The 15742-nt window shown below is 52.7% G+C and overlaps 1 protein-coding gene and 2 long non-coding RNA genes across 4 annotated transcripts in view; all 3 read left to right on the top strand.

Moving 5' to 3' along the window:
- The window catches only part of LOC139587167 (helicase SRCAP-like), a 42450-nt gene extending 26950 nt beyond the window's left edge, over window positions 1-15500 (top strand). The window contains exons 12-17 of the mRNA XM_071421128.1: window positions 2297-2433; window positions 4335-4521; window positions 8364-8530; window positions 10088-10402; window positions 12124-12306; window positions 15361-15500. Of these exons, the coding sequence (XP_071277229.1) occupies window positions 2297-2433; window positions 4335-4521; window positions 8364-8530; window positions 10088-10402; window positions 12124-12306; window positions 15361-15367 (996 nt within the window). The 3' untranslated portion in view covers window positions 15368-15500. The remainder of the gene's footprint in view (window positions 1-2296; window positions 2434-4334; window positions 4522-8363; window positions 8531-10087; window positions 10403-12123; window positions 12307-15360) is intronic.
- On the top strand, window positions 4569-5699 carry LOC139587168 (uncharacterized). 2 transcript variants are annotated; one of them, XR_011678249.1, is made up of 4 exons: window positions 4569-5077; window positions 5294-5346; window positions 5479-5509; window positions 5571-5699. It is a non-coding gene; the product is annotated as an uncharacterized lncRNA (long non-coding RNA). The 2 variants fall into 2 exon arrangements; XR_011678250.1 differs by lacking the exons at window positions 5479-5509; window positions 5571-5699 and having other exon boundaries at window positions 4569-4707; window positions 4982-5077; window positions 5294-5374.
- Window positions 6754-7682, top strand: LOC139587170 (uncharacterized). The gene is made up of 4 exons (XR_011678251.1): window positions 6754-6797; window positions 6851-6880; window positions 7300-7340; window positions 7613-7682. It is a non-coding gene; the product is annotated as an uncharacterized lncRNA (long non-coding RNA).
- Window positions 15501-15742: the final 242 nt, after the last annotated feature.

The raw sequence follows: 15742 nt of genomic DNA, 5'->3' as shown, positions 1-15742 counted from the left end.
CACACACCTGGGTATGGGTATATGTACATGGGTATGGGTACACACACCTGGGTTACACTGGGTCACACCTGATGGGCGTGATCGAGGGCAGCCAGGAGTACAACGAGAGCCTGGTGAAAAGATTGCATAAGGTACACCTGGGGACAGGTACACACACCTGGGCACACCTGGGAACACCTGGGTATGGGTACACACACCTGGGATACACCTGGGTTCCACAACCCCCTGACGGGCATGATCGAGGGCAGCCAGGAGTACAACGAGAGCCTGGTCAAGAGACTGCACAAGGTACACCTGGGCACACCTGGGGACACCTGGGGACAGGTACACACACCTGGGTATGGGTATATGTACATGGGTATGGGTACACACACCTGGGTTACACTGGGTCACACCTGCTGGGCATGATCGAGGGCAGCCAGGAGTACAACGAGAGCCTGGTGAAACGGCTGCACAAGGTAACGCACCTGGGGACACCTGGGGACAGGTACACACACCTGGGTATGGGTATATGTACATGGGATACACCTGGGTTCCACAACCCCCTGACGGGCATGATCGAGGGCAGCCAGGAGTACAACGAGAGCCTGGTGAAAAGACTCCACAAGGTACACCTGGGGACAGGTACACACACCTGGGGATGGGTACACACACCTGGGTATGGGTATATGTACATGGGATACACCTGGGTTCCACAACCCCCTGACGGGCATGATCGAGGGCAGCCAGGAGTACAACGAGAGCCTGGTCAAGAGACTGCATAAGGTACACCTGGGGACACCTGGGGACAGGTACACACACCTGGGTATGGGTATATGTACATGGGTATGGGTACACACACCTGGGTTACACTGGGTCACACCTGACGGGCGTGATCGAGGGCAGCCAGGAGTACAACGAGAGCCTGGTGAAAAGACTCCACAAGGTACACCTGGGCACACCTGGGCACACCTGGGCACACCTGGGTATGGGTACAAACACCTGGGATACACCTGGGTTCCACAACCCCCTGACGGGCATGATCGAGGGCAGCCAGGAGTACAACGAGAGCCTGGTCAAGAGACTGCATAAGGTACACCTGGGGACAGGTGTGATACACCTGGGGACAGGTACACACACCTGGGGACAGGTACACACACCTGGGTACGGGTACATGCACCTGGGATACACCTGGGTTACACTGGGCAGCCAGGAGTACAACGAGAGCCTGGTGAAGAGATTGCACAAGGGACACCTGGGGACACCTGGGGACACCAGACACACCTGGGCACACTGGGGCACACCGGAGCGCACCTGGAACCCATTGGGCCACACCTGGACAACACCTGGACACATTTTGGTCCACTTGTGCACACCTGGGACACACCTGGGGCCTATTGGGACACACCTGGGACACACCTGAGCACATGGGAGCCCACCTGGGACACAGCTGGACACACCTGGGGCTCAGACAGACACACCTGGGCACACCTGGGCACACCTGGGATTCATTGGGGCACACCTGGGACACACCTGGGAGGGGTTAAACACACCTGGGGCACACCTGAGGGGTTCTGGACACACCTAGGACACACCTGGGGCACACCTGGGAGGGCTTAGACCCACCTGAGGGGTTCTGGACACACCTGGGACACACCTGGGGGAGTTCAACACACCCGGGACACACCTGAGGGGTTCTAAACACACCTGGGACACATCTGGGAGGGGTTAAACACACCTGGAACACACCTGTGACACACCTGAGCACACCTGGGGGCACACCCAGCACCTGTTGGGACACACCTGGGACACACCTGGGACACACCTGGGACACACCTGACCAGGTGTGTGCCCCTCCCCCTCCATACCTCACCTGACCAGGTGTGTGCCCCTCCCCCTCCATTTCTCACCTGACCAGGTGTGTGCCCCTCCCCCCCCGTGTCTCACCTGACCAGGTGTGTGCCCCTCCCCCAATGTCTCACCTGACCAGGTGTGTGCCCCTCCCCCCCCCAATGTCTCACCTGACCAGGTGTGTGCCCCTCCCCCCCCCCATCCCTCACCTGACCAGGTGTGTGCCCCTCCCCCCCCAATGCCTCACCTGACCAGGTGTGTGCCCCTCCCCCAATGCCTCACCTGACCAGGTGTGTGCCCCTCCCCCCCCAATGTCTCACCTGACCAGGTGTGTGCCCCTCCCCCCAATGTCTCACCTGACCAGGTGTGTGCCCCTCCCCCCCCCATCCCTCACCTGACCAGGTGTGTGCCCCTCCCCCCCCAATGTCTCACCTGACCAGGTGTGTCCCCCCCTCCCCCCCCGCAGGTGCTCCGCCCGTTCCTGCTGCGGCGCCTCAAGGTGGACGTGGAGAAGCAAATGCCCAAGAAGTACGAGCACGTGCTCAGGTGCCGCCTGTCCAAGCGCCAGAGGTTCCTCTACGACGACTTCATGGGCCAGGCCAGGTGAGGGCCGCACACCTGGGCACACCTGGGGGCCAAAAAATCCCCAAAATTCCCATTAAATTCTATCCAAATTCCATGAAATTGTGCCCAAATTGCACCCAAATCCACCCAAAATGCCCCCAAAATTCACCTTTTTGAGGTGTCTGATGATGTCATGGGCCAGGCCAGGTGAGGGCCGCACACCTGGGCACACCTGGGCACACCTGGGGGCAAAAAAATCCCCGAAATTCCCATTAAATTCTATCCAAATTCCATTAAATTGTGCCCAAATTGCACCCAAATCCACCCAAAATCCACCTTTTTGGGGTCTCTGATGATGTCATGGGCCAGGCCAGGTGAGGGGAGCACACCTGGGCACACCTGGGGGCAAAAAAATCCCCAAAATTCCCGTTCAATTCTACCCAAATTTGATCAAATTGTGCCCAAATTCAACCCAAGTTCACCTGTCCAAGCGCCAGAGGTTCCTCTACGACGACTTCATGGGCCAGGCCAGGTGAGGGGGGCACACCTGGGCACACCTGGGGGCAAAAAAATCCCCAAATTCCTGTTAAATTCTATCCAAATTCCGTGAAATTCCACCCAAAATGCACCCTAAATCCACCCAAATTGCACCCAAAATTCTCCTTTTTGAGTCATGGGCCAGGCCAGGTGAGGGGGGCACCACACCTGGGCACACCTGGGGGCAAAAGAATCCCCAAATGCCCAATAAATTCTACCCAAATTCCATTAAATTGCACCCAAAATTCACCCAAAATGCTCCCAAAATTCACTTTTTTGAGGTGTCTGATGATGTCATGGGCCAGGCCAGGTGAGGGGGGCACCACACCTGGGCACACCTGGGCACACCTGGGGGCAAAAAATCCCAAAATTTCCCCTTCAATTGTGCCCAAATTCCGTGAAATTCCACCCAAAATGCACCCAAATTCCACCCAAAATTCTCCTTTTTGGGTCATGGGCCAGGCCAGGTGAGGGGGGCACACCTGGGCACACCTGGGCGCAAAAGAATCCCCAAATGCCCAATAAATTCTACCCAAATTCCATCAAATTGTGCCCAAATTGCACCCAAAATTCACCTTTTTGGGGGTCTCTGATGCCATCATGGGCCAGGCCAGGTGAGGGCGCCACACCTGGGCACACCTGGGCACACCTGGGCACAAAAAATCCCCAAAATTCCCGTTCAATTGTGCCCAAATTCCATGAAATTCCATCCAAAATGCACCCAAAATTCTCCTTTTTGGGGTCTCTGATGACGTCATGGGCCAGGCCAGGTGAGGGGGGCACACCTGGGCACACCTGGGGGCCAAAAAATCCCCACAATTCCCGTTCAATTCTGCCCAGATTTGATCAAATTGTGCCCAGGTGCTCTCAGGTGCCCCCAGGTGAATTTCCCACCCCAATTTCAGCACCTGAGCCCCCAAATTTCCCCTTTAAATCCCTCCCAAATTCCCCCAAATTTCTCAGGTAATTCCCAGGTGCCCCCAGGTGCTCTCAGGTGTCTTCTCTGTGCTGTTTTTAGCACCTGGACTCTTCTGAATCCCCAAATTTCCCCTTTAAACCCCTCCCAAATCCCTCCCAAATCCCCCAGGTGATTCCCAGGTGCTCCCAGGTGCTCTCAGGTGCTCTCAGGTGAATTTCCCACCCCAATTTCAGCACCTGAACCCTGAAATTTCCCCTTTAAACCCCTCCCAAATTCCTCAGGTGAGCTCCAGGAGCTCTCAGGTGAGTTCCAGGTGACCCCAGGTGCCCTCAGGTGAATTTCCCACCCCAATTTCAGCACCTGAGCCCCCAAATTTCCATTTCAAACCCCTCCCAAATTTCTCAGGTGAGCTCAGGTGCTCTCAGGTGAGCTCAGGTGAGCCCCCAGGTGCCCCAGGTGACCCCTCCTGTCCCCCCGTTGGCAGCACCAAGGCCACGCTGGCCAGCGGGCACTTCATGAGCGTCATCAACGTGCTGATGCAGCTGCGCAAGGTGTGCAACCACCCCGACCTGTTCGAGCCACGCCCCGTGACGTCACCGCTGGTCACGCCCGGCCTCAGCCTCGGCGCCCCCGCCCTGGTGCTGCGCGCCCTGGAGCCACACCCCTTCCAGGTGAGACTAGAGCCACACCCCTTCCAGGTGAGATACACGCACCTGGGACAGGTGAGATTAGAGCCACGCCCCTTCCGGGTGAGAGACTGGGACACGCCCATGACAGGTGAGACTAGAGCCACGCCCCTTCCAGGTGAGACTGGGACACGCCCATGACAGGTGAGATTAGAGCCACACCCCTTCCAGGTGAGAGAGACAGGTTGGGGACACACCCATGACAGGTGAGACACACACACCTGGGACAGGTGAGATTAGAGCCACACCCCTTCCAGGTGAGACTGGGACACGCCCATGATAGGTGAGATTAGAGCCACGCCCCTTCCGGGTGAGATTAGAGCCACGCCCCTTCCAGGTGAGAGACTGGGACACGCCCATGACAGGTGAGATTAGAGCCACGCCCATGACAGGTGAGATTACAGCCACACCCCTTCCAGGTGAGACTGGGACACGCCCATGACAGGTGAGATATACACACCTGGACAGGTGAGACAGACTGGGGACACGCCCATGACAGGTGAGACTGGGACAGGTGAGATTAGAGCCACGCCCCTTCCAGGTGAGACAGATTGGGGACACGCCCCTTCCAGGTGAGACTGGGACACGCCCATGAGAGGTGAGCCTGGAGCCACACCCCTTCCGGGTGAGACTGGGACAGGTGAGACTGGGACACGCCCATGAGAGGTGAGACTGGGACAGGTGAGACACACCTGGGACAGGTGGGATTAGAGCCACGCCCCTTCCAGGTGAGATACACACACCTGGGACAGGTGAGACAGATTGGGGACACGCCCATGACAGGTGAGATTAGAGCCACGCCCCTTCCGGGTGAGACTGGGACACGCCCATGACAGGTTGATACTGGGACAGGTGAGACAGATTGGGGACACGCCCCTTCCGGGTGAGACTGGGACACGCCCCTGGGACAGGTGAGACAGATTAGAGCCACACTCCTTCCAGGTGAGACAGATTGGGGACACGCCCATGACAGGTGAGACAGAGCCACACCCCTTCCAGGTGAGAGAGACAGGTTGGGGACACGCCCATGACAGGTGAGATATACACACACCCATTCCAGGTGAGACTGGGACAGGTGAGACAGATTAGAGCCACACCCATTCCAGGTGAGACACACCTGGGGATGGATGGGATACAGGTGAGACACACCTGGGACAGGTGAGACTGGGACACGCCCATTCCAGGTGAGACTGGGACACGCCCCTGGGGCAGGTGAGATTAGAGCCACGCCCCTTCTGGGTGAGACACACACCTGGGACAGGTGAGACAGATTGGGGACACACCCCTGGGACAGGTGAGACACACCTGGGGATGGTGGGATACAGGTGAGACTGGAGCCACGCCCCTTTTGGGTGAGACACACACCTGGACAGGTGAGGCACACACACCTGGGACAGGTGAGATAAATGTGAGACAGGTGAGATACAGGTGAGAGACACACACCTGGGACAGGTGAGACACACCTGGGGATGGATGGGATACAGGTGGGACACACCTGGGGCAGGTGAGACACACCCCTTCCAGGTGAGACACGCCCCTTTTGGGTGGGGCACAGGTGAGACACACCTGGGGAGGGGTGGGATACAGGTGAGACACACCTGGGGCAGTTGGGATGCACCTGAGCCAGGTGAGACACACCTGAGACACGGGTAGGGACAGGTGAGAGACAAACGTGAGACAGGTGAGACACAGCTGGGCATGGGAGGGACACACCTGGGACAGGTGAGACACAGCTGGGCAGGGGACACACCTGAGACACACCTGGGACAGGTGAGACACACCTGGTGCACACCTGGTGCACATCTAGGACAGGTGAGCCACACCTGGGGATGGGGTTTGGACACACCTGGAGGGATTTTGGAGCACCCGGAGGTGACTCAGGCGTGCCAGGTGTGACACAGGTGTGACTCAGGTGTGCCAGGTGTGACTCAGGTGTGCCAGGTGTCACCCAGGCCTCTCAGGTGTCCCCCAGGTGTCCCCCAGGTGACTCAGGTGTCCCCCACGTGTCACTCAGGTGTATCAGTGTCACTCAGGTGTCACTCAGGTGTCCCCCAGGTGTATCGGTGTCCCCCAGGTGTGTCCCAGGTGAGTCAGGTGTCACTCAGGTGTCCCAGGTGTCCCTCAGGTGTGTCCCAGGTGTGTCCCAGGTGTCACCCAGGTGTGTTCCCCAGCAGGTGGACCTGTCCCCGTTCGAGCTGGTGTCCCTCAGGTGTGTCCCAGGTGTATCACAGGTGTATCAATGTCACTCAGGTGTCACCCAGGTGTGTCACAGGTGTCACCCAGGTGTGTCACAGGTGACTCAGGTGTCCCACAGCTGTGTCAGTGTCACTCAGGTGTGTCCCAGGTGTATCACAGGTGTCACTCAGGTGTGTCCCCCCCAGCAGGTGGACCTGTCCCCGTTTGAGCTGGTGTCCCTCAGGTGTGTCAGGTGTCCCTCAGGTGTATCACAGGTGTCCCCCAGGTGTATCACAGGTGTCACTCAGGTGTGTCCCAGGTGTGTCACAGGTGTGTCCCCCCCCAGCAGGTGGACCTGTCCCCGTTCGAGCTGGTGTCCCTCAGGTGTATCACAGGTCACTCAGGTGTATCCCAGGTGTATCAGTGTCCCTCAGGTGTATCACAGGTCACTCAGGTGTATCCCAGGTGTATCAGTGTCCCTCAGGTGTGTCACAGGTGTCCCCCCCCAGCAGGTGGACCTGTCCCCGTTTGAGCTGGTGTCCCCCAGGTGTGTCCCAAGTGTCCCCCAGGTGTATCAATGTCACTCAGGTGTCACTCAGGTGTGTCCCAGGTGTATCAGTGTCACTCAGGTGTGTCAGGTGTCCCCCAGGTGTATCAGTGTCACTCAGGTGTATCACAGGTGTATCAATGTCACTCAGGTGTCACCCAGGTGTGTCCCCCCCCAGCAGGTGGACCTGTCCCCGTTCGAGCTGGTGTCCCTCAGGTGTGTCCCAGGTGTATCACAGGTGTCACTCAGGTGTCCCCCAGGTGTATCAATGTCACTCAGGTGTCTCCCAGGTGTATCACAGGTGTATCACAGGTGTATCACAGGTGTCCCTCAGGTGTGTCACAGGTGTATCAGGTGTCCCTCAGGTGTATCCCAGGTGTATCAATGTCCCTCAGGTGTGTCACAGGTGTCACTCAGGTGTCCCCCAGGTGTGTCACAGGTGTCCCTCAGGTGTGTCACAGGTGTCCCCCCCCCCAGCAGGTGGACCTGTCCCCGTTCGAGCTGGTGTCCCTCAGGTGTGTCACAGGTGTATCACAGGTGTGTCAATGTCCCTCAGGTGTCACTCAGGTGTCACTCAGGTGTGTCACAGGTGTTACTCAGGTGTATCAATGTCACTCAGGTGTGTCCCAGGTGTGTCCCAGGTGTATCAGTGTCATTCAGGTGTATCACAGGTGTATCGATGTCCCTCAGGTGTGTCACAGGTGTCCCCCAGGTGTGTCAATGTCCCCCAGGTGTCACCCAGGTGTGTTCCCCAGCAGGTGGACCTGTCCCCGTTCGAGCTGGTGTCCCTCAGGTGTATCACAGGTGTATCACAGGTGTCACTCAGGTGTATCACAGGTGTATCACAGGTGTCACTCAGGTGTATCACAGGTGTATCACAGGTGTATCAATGTCACTCAGGTGTGTCACAGGTGTATCACAGGTGTCACTCAGGTGTGTCAATGTCACTCAGGTGTGTCCCAGGTGTCCCTCCCCAGCAGGTGGACCTGTCCCCGTTCGAGCTGGTGTCACTCAGGTGTGTCACAGGTGTATCACAGGTGTATCACAGGTGTATCAATGTCCCTCAGGTGTGTCACAGGTGTGTCATTCCCTCCCCCCCCAGCAGGTGGACCTGTCCCCGTTCGAGCTGGTGTCGCTGGAGTCTCACCTGTCCCGCTACGCCGCCGATTGGTTCCTGCCGCGCTTCCGCGTCACGCGGCGCCTGCTGGAGGACGTGGCCGCCGCCCCCGAGCCCCCGCCACGCCCCAAACCCGTCCGGATGAAGGTGAACAGGTGAGGAGGGCACACCTGGGCACACCTGGGCACACATGGGCACACCTGGGCACGGCTGGGGAACGGCTGGGGGGAGAAATGGGGGGAAATTGGGGGGAAATGGGGGGGAAATTGGGGGAAAATCGGTGAAAATTGGGAGTTTAGGGACACCTGGGCACACCTGGGGGGGAGAAATGGGTGAAAAATGGGGGAAAATGGGTGAAAATTGGGGGGAAATGGGTGAAATTTGGGGGCTTTAGGAACACCTGGGCACAGCTGGGGCACGGATGGGGGGGAGAAATGGGGGAAAATTGGGGGGAAATCGGTGAAAATTGGGGGAAAATTGGGGGGAAATTGGTGAAATTTTGGGGTTCAGGGACACCTGGGCACGGCTGGGCACAGCTGGGGGGCAGAAATGGGGGGAGAAATGGGGGAAAATTGGGGGGAAATGGGTGAAATTTGGGGGGAAATTGGTGAAAATTGGGGGTTTAGGGACACCTGGGCACAGCTGGGGCACGGCTGGGTGTGAAATGGGGGGAGAAATGGGTGAAAATTGGGGGGAAATTGGGGGGAAATTGGCGAAAACTGGGGGGAAATTGGTGAAAATTGGGAGAAATCGGTGAAAATTGGGGGTTCAGGTACATCTGGGCCCAGCTGGGGGGAGAAATGGGTGAAAACTGGGGGGAAATGGGTAAAAATTGGGGGAAAATCGGTGAAAATTGGGAGTTTAGGGACACCTGGGGACAGCTGGGGGAACATCTGGGGACAGCTGGGCACAGCTGGGGGGAGAAATGGGGGAAATTTGGGGGAACATCGGTGAAAATTCGGGGTTTCAGGGACACCTGGGCACAGCTGGGCACGGCTCGGGGGGGAGAAGTGGGTGAAAATTGGGGGAAATCGGTGAAAATTGGGGGAAAATTGGGGGGAAATTGGTGAAATTTTGGGGCTCAGGGACACCTGGGCACAGCTGGGGGGAGGAATGGGTGAAAACTGGGGGGAAATGGGTAAAAATTGGGGGAAAATTGGTGAAAATTGGGGGTTTTAGGGACAGCTGGGTGTGAAATGGGGGGAGAAATGGGGGAAAATTGGGGGAAAATCGGTGAAAATTGGGAGAAAAATCTGTGAAAATTGGGGGGAAATTGGGGGGAAATTGGTGAAATTTTTGGGTTCAGGGACACCTGGGCACAGCTGGGGGGGAGAAATGGGGGAAAATTGGGAGAAAATTGGTGAAAACTGGGGGGAAATGGGAGAAAATTGGGGGTTTAGGGACACCTGGGCACACCTGGGCGCACCTGGGAGGGAAAAAAGGGCGAAAATTGGTGAAAATTGGGGAAAAAAATGTTAAAAATTTGGGGTTTTAGGGACACCTGGGCACACCTGGGAGGGAAAAAAGGGCGAAAATTGGGAAAAAAATGGGTGAAAATTGGGGGGAAATGGGTGAAAATTTGGGGGAAATGGGTGAAATTTGGGGGTTTTGGGCACACCTGGTCCCACCTGTGGGCGTGTCCCGGCTGACCACGCCCATTTATGGCCGCAGCTGTGGGCGTGGCCCCGCCCTGACCCCGCCCCTTTTCCCAGGATGCTGCAGCCGGTGCCGAAGGCGGAGCCTCGGGCGGTTCTGCTCCTCCCCGCCCCTCGCCCCGCCCCCGGGGGCGTGGCCTCGCCGAGGCCCCGCCCCCGCCTCGCCAAGCCCCGCCCCCTCTGCGCCCAGCCCCGCCCCTTTGCTGGTGCAAGCTCCGCCTCTCGTCACCCTCAGCCACGCCCCCAGCGCCGGCCCCGCCCCCTTGGTGACGACGCAAGGGGCGGGGCTGAACCTGGGGCTGGGATTGGCGCTGGCCCCGCCCCGGGCCACGCCCACGCTGCTGGCTCCGCCCCCCGGAGGGCCCGCGCATGGTGAGGGGCGGGGCTTAATGAGGGGGAGTTAATTGGGGTGGGGCTCGTTAATTAGGGGTGGGGTTAATTAATTAGGGGTGGGGTTAATTGATTAATTGGGTGGGGTTAATTAATTGATTAGAAATGGAGTCAATTGATTAATTAGGAATGGGGCTAATTGATTCGGAATGGAGTTTATTAATTAGAGATGCGGCTAATTAGTTATGGGTGGGGTAATTAATTAGCATAAGGGGTAATTAGGCCTGGGGGTTAATTAGAGTTGGATGTAATTAGCTGTAGAATTAATTAGTTAGGAGGATTAATTAATTAGGGTTGGGGTTAATTAATTAAGGGTTGGGTTCATTAATTAATTAGGGGTGGGTTTAATTAGTGGAGGGATTAACTAGTTAATCAAGGAGGGGGCTAATTAATTTGGAGTGGGGTAATTAATTAACTCAGCGCATGGCTAATTAATTAGTTACAGCTGGGGTTAATTAGTTAATTAGGGATGCTTAGTTGACTAAATAATTAATTAACCTAATTAATTCATTGGGGTTAATTAATTAGGAGTGGTGGTTAATTAGGGGTGGGGTTAATTAGGAGTGTGGTTAATTAATAAGTGGTGGGGTTGCTGAATTATGGGTGGAGTTATTAATTAACTAGTGGGGTTATTTAGGGGTAGGGTTAATTAAAGATGAATGCTAATTGCATGGGGCTAATTAGATGCGAGAGTAATTAGCACTGGCGGTTAATTAGGGCTGGGGGTTAATTAGGGGCGGGTTTAATTAATTAGGGGTGGGGTTAATTAGGTGGGTTTAATTAGAGGCAGGTGTAAATTAATTAGGGATGCGTTAATTGGGGCTGAGTGTTAATTGAGGCGAGAGATTAATTAATCAGGGTTTAATTGGGGTGTGCATTAATTACAGTCAGAGTTAATTGGGCAGGAGGTTAATTAGGATTGGGGGTTAATTGGGGTTAATTGGGAGTTTGGGTTAATTAGTGTTGGAGTTAATTAGGACTGGGTGTTAATTGGATGGGGATTAATTAGGAGTAAGGGTTAATTAGGGGTGGGGTAATTGGGGCGACGTTAATTAGGGATGGAGGCTAATTAGGGTTAATTAGGTGGGGGTTAATTTGGAAGGGCTTAATTAGGCAGGGCTTTTAATCAGGGATTGGGTTTAATTACGGAGCAGGAGTTTAATTAGGGTGTGGCTAATTAACAGGGATGATTAACGGGGAATAATTAATGGGGATTAATTAATGGGGATTAATTAGGGGTGAGGGCTTAATTAATAGTGGGGCTTAATTAATGCAGGGGCTTAATTAGGGGGGAGCTTAATTGGGGTGGAGCTTAATTAGGTGGAGTTTAATCAGAAAGGGGTGGGGCTTAATTAGGAGGGGGTGGGGCTTAATTAGGAGGGGTGGAGCCTAATTAGAAATGGGCTTAATTAGCAAGGGCGGGACTTAAATAAAAAGGGGCGGGGCTTAATTAGGCAGGGGCAATACTTAATTGAAGAGGGGTGGGGCTTAATTAGAAAGGGGTGGAGCTTAATTAGGAAGAGGCGGGGCTTAATTAAAAAAGGATGGGGTTAATCAGGAAGGGGCGGGGCTTAATTAGGCCCGGTTTAATTAAGAGGGGGTTAATTAAAGGTTGGATAGCTGGTGGGCGGGGCGTAATTAGGGGTGGAGCTCTGTATTTAAATGAGGTGGGTGTGGCCTAATGAATTCATTTCCTCCCCCAGCTCTCCCGGCCGCGTCCTTGGCCACGCCCACCCCTACAGGAGGCCCCGCCCCCGTGGCCACGCCCACTCCGAATATGGGCAAAGGGGCGGGGCCGGCTCCGCCCCCTCCCGTGGGGGGCGTGGCCACGTTCGCGCTGCCCCAGCGGCTCCTGCTGGCCCCGGACATGCAGGCCCGGCTGCCCTGTAAGCCACGCCCCCTGCTTTGCATCTCATTTGCATGAATGTGCTTTCGAAGCTTTCTCAAAACCGAAAATAATTATGCAAATTTTCCAGTTAAATTGCCCCGAAATTCCTCCAAATTTCCCCCAAATCCTTCTCAAACCTCTTCCCAAAACTCTCTTCTGATTTGCATCTCATTTGCATCTCATTTGCATGAACGCTTCTTCCAAGCTTCCCCAGTCTCCACAAAAATTCTGGAATTTTTGTTTTTAATGGCCCCAAATTTCCTCAAAATTTTCGCCCAAATCCTTCTCAAACCCCTTCCCAAAACTTTTTTCTTGCTCATTTGCATCTCATTTGCATGAACATGTTCTACGGTTTTTTCTAATTACTAAAAGAATTTTAAGAATTTTTCCTGAAATTGCCCCAAATTTCCTCCAAATTTTCCCTCAAATCCTTCTCAAACCTCTTCCCAAAACTCTCTTTTTATTTGCATCTCATTTGCATCTCATTTGCATGAATGCTCTTTTCATGCTTTCCCAATCCCTAAAATAATTCTGAATTTGTTTTCCTTAAATTTCCCCAAATTTCCTTCAAATCCTTCTCAAAGTCCTTTTCAAAACTCTCTTCTCATTTGCATCTCATTTGCATCTCACTTGCATGAATGCTCTTTTCACGCTTTCTCAGTCTTTAAAATAATTATGCAAATTTTTTACTGAAATTTCCCCAAATTTTCTGAAAAATTTCCCCAAATCCTTTTCAAACTCCTTCTCGTCACTTTTTTCTTGCTCATTTGCATCTCATTTGCATGAACAGTGTTTTAAAATTTTTCCCAATTCCTAAAACAATTTTAAGAATTTTTCCCTCAAATTGCCCCAAATTTCCTCAAAATTTCCCCCAAATCCTTCTCAAACTCCCTTATCATTTGCATCTCATTTGCATAAGCTCAAGTACTTTTAAAGAAGGCAACACTGCTCCTTATTAGAATCTAATTTGCATAAGTGTGCTCATTAGCATCTGATTTGCATGAGCCACCCAAAGGTTTTTAAGCCCCTCATTGTTGTGCTCATGAATATCTAAATTACATAATGGTGTTTGTCATTTACATCTCATTTGCATGGCGTCACCAAACAGAAATTTCCCTTGGTGACCCCTTGATTATCCCCCTAATTAGCCCCTAATTTGCATAATTACCCAGGGATATTTTTTTTAGGAACCTCCCCCTCCCCCCTCTTTCCCATCTCATTAGCATCTGATTTGCATAAATTTTTTAAAAGGCCTATTCAGAACTGTTGCTATGCTCCTAATTAACATATTACAATATTACTTGCATACAAATGTGCTTCATTAGCATCTAATTTGCATACATCACCCTTGGTAAAACGCTTGACCTCACCCGCTACTCTTTGGGACATTTGCATCTAATTTGCATAAGCAATCTTGATGGCCCCAAAACCTTTCTAGACACCCTTAGTGTCGCTCATTTGCATATTATTTGCATATAATTTGCATAGTTTTCTCAAATGCTTCATTAAAAAGCCTTCTCGCTGTTATTAGCATCTAATTTCAATAATTGTTTATGCCTATTTGCATCTCATTTGCATGGGTCCCCCAAAATGGCTTTAAGGTCTACACCCCACCTGTAATTAACAGCTAATTTTCATAACAATGCTGCTCATTAGCATCTAATTTGCATAGGTTCGCCATCACCCCTTTAAAGAATCAATCGCTTAATTAACATCTAATTTGCATGAGCTTGATCATTAGCATTGATTTACATAACCTCCCCAAGTATTTTAAAAGTATCTCTTTAGCACCTAATTTGCATAGTCAGGGTCCTCATTAGCATCTCATTTGCATAAACACTCCCAGAGTCTTTCCATGAACCTCTAATTTTCATGCTAATTACCTCCTAATTTGCATAATTACCCAGAGATTTTTTTGCAGGAATCCCTCCCCACTCTTCTTCCCATCTCATTAGCATCTGATTTGCATAAATTTTTGGAAAGGCCAATCAAGAGTGCAGCCATGCTCATATTTAACATGTTACTGGAATACTAATGTCCCTCATTAGCATCTAATTTGCATAGATTCCCCTAGAACCCTTTCAAAGCTTGCCAAGACCCACACCTGAAGACTGAATTTGCATGAAGCTTCTCATTAGCATAATTTGCATATGTTTATGCAAACACTTCTAAAAATTCCCATCAGATCCAATTTGCGTTATCACATTCATTAGCATCTCATTTGCATGAGTCCATAAACCTCTTTAAAGCCCCTCTTTGCACTCTTCATTAGTGTCAAATTTGGGTATTTTATTTCCTAATTAGCATCTCATTTGCATAAGCAGCCTCAAACTCTTTCGTTTACCCTGAAATTTCCCTTGTACACCTCTTTGTTTCATGCTAATTACCTCCTAATTTGCATAATTACCCCGAGATTTTTCCAGGAACCGCTCCCCACCCTCCCCCCATCCCCAATACCAAATTTTGATTTCCCAAATTGCCCAAAATTTCCCTTTTTTTCCCCCAAAATCCCCCCAAAACCTCCCTGAAAATCTCCTTAATTACCCCCCCTAATTAACCCCTAATTTGCATAATTACCCCGGGATTTTGGGGGGGAATTTTTTCAGGAACCCCTGCCCCACCCTCAATACCAATTTTTAATTTCCCAAATTGCCCAAAATTTCCCTTTTTTTCCCTCAAAATTCTCTCAAAACCTTGCCAAAAAATCCCTGGAATCTCCTTTATTACCCCCTAATTAACCCCTAATTTGCATAATTACCCCAGGATTTTTTGGGGGGGATTTTTTTAGGATCCCCACCCCCAATACCAATTTTCAATTTCCCAAATTGGCCAAAATTTCCCTTTTTTTTCCCTCAGAAATCTCTCAAAATGTCCAAAAAAATCTCTGAAATCTCCTTTATTACCCCCTAATTAACCCCTAATTTGCATAATTACCCCGGGATTTTTTGGGGAATTTTTCTGGGAACCCCTCCCCCACCTCCCCATCACCCCCATCGCGATTTTTAATTTCCCAAATTGCCCAAAATTTCCCTTTTTTCCCCCAAATTTCCAGCGGGTGAAGTCGTCAGCCTGGGCCAACTGGCGGCCCTGGCCCAGCACCGCCCCTCCCCTCCCGGGGGCGTGGCCAAACCTTCGCCCCTCCCACCGGCGGCCGTGGCCACGCCCCCTCCGGCCTCGGCCCCGCCCCCGCTGACGCTGCAGCTCCAGGGCAGCAAAGTCACGCTTGGCCCCGCCCCTCCATTACGTCATCTGGCCTTGGCCCCGCCCCCCGGCCGGGGCCTCGCACGTGAGTCCAAACCTGGGGGGGAAATTTTGGGGTAAAATTCGGGGATTTTGGGGTAAAATTGGGGAATTTTGAGGGAAATTGGGGAATTTTGAGGGAAAATTGGGGAATTTTGAGGGAAATTCGGGAAAAAATTTTGGGAGTTTTGGGG

This window comes from Agelaius tricolor, unplaced genomic scaffold, assembly GCF_023055355.1.
Source record: "Agelaius tricolor isolate 1412-34295 unplaced genomic scaffold, bAgeTri1.0.p SCAF_189, whole genome shotgun sequence".
NCBI lineage: Eukaryota > Metazoa > Chordata > Aves > Passeriformes > Icteridae > Agelaius > Agelaius tricolor.
The sequence above is the reverse complement of the archived record's forward strand: the minus strand, read 5'-3'. Positions and strand labels throughout refer to the sequence as shown.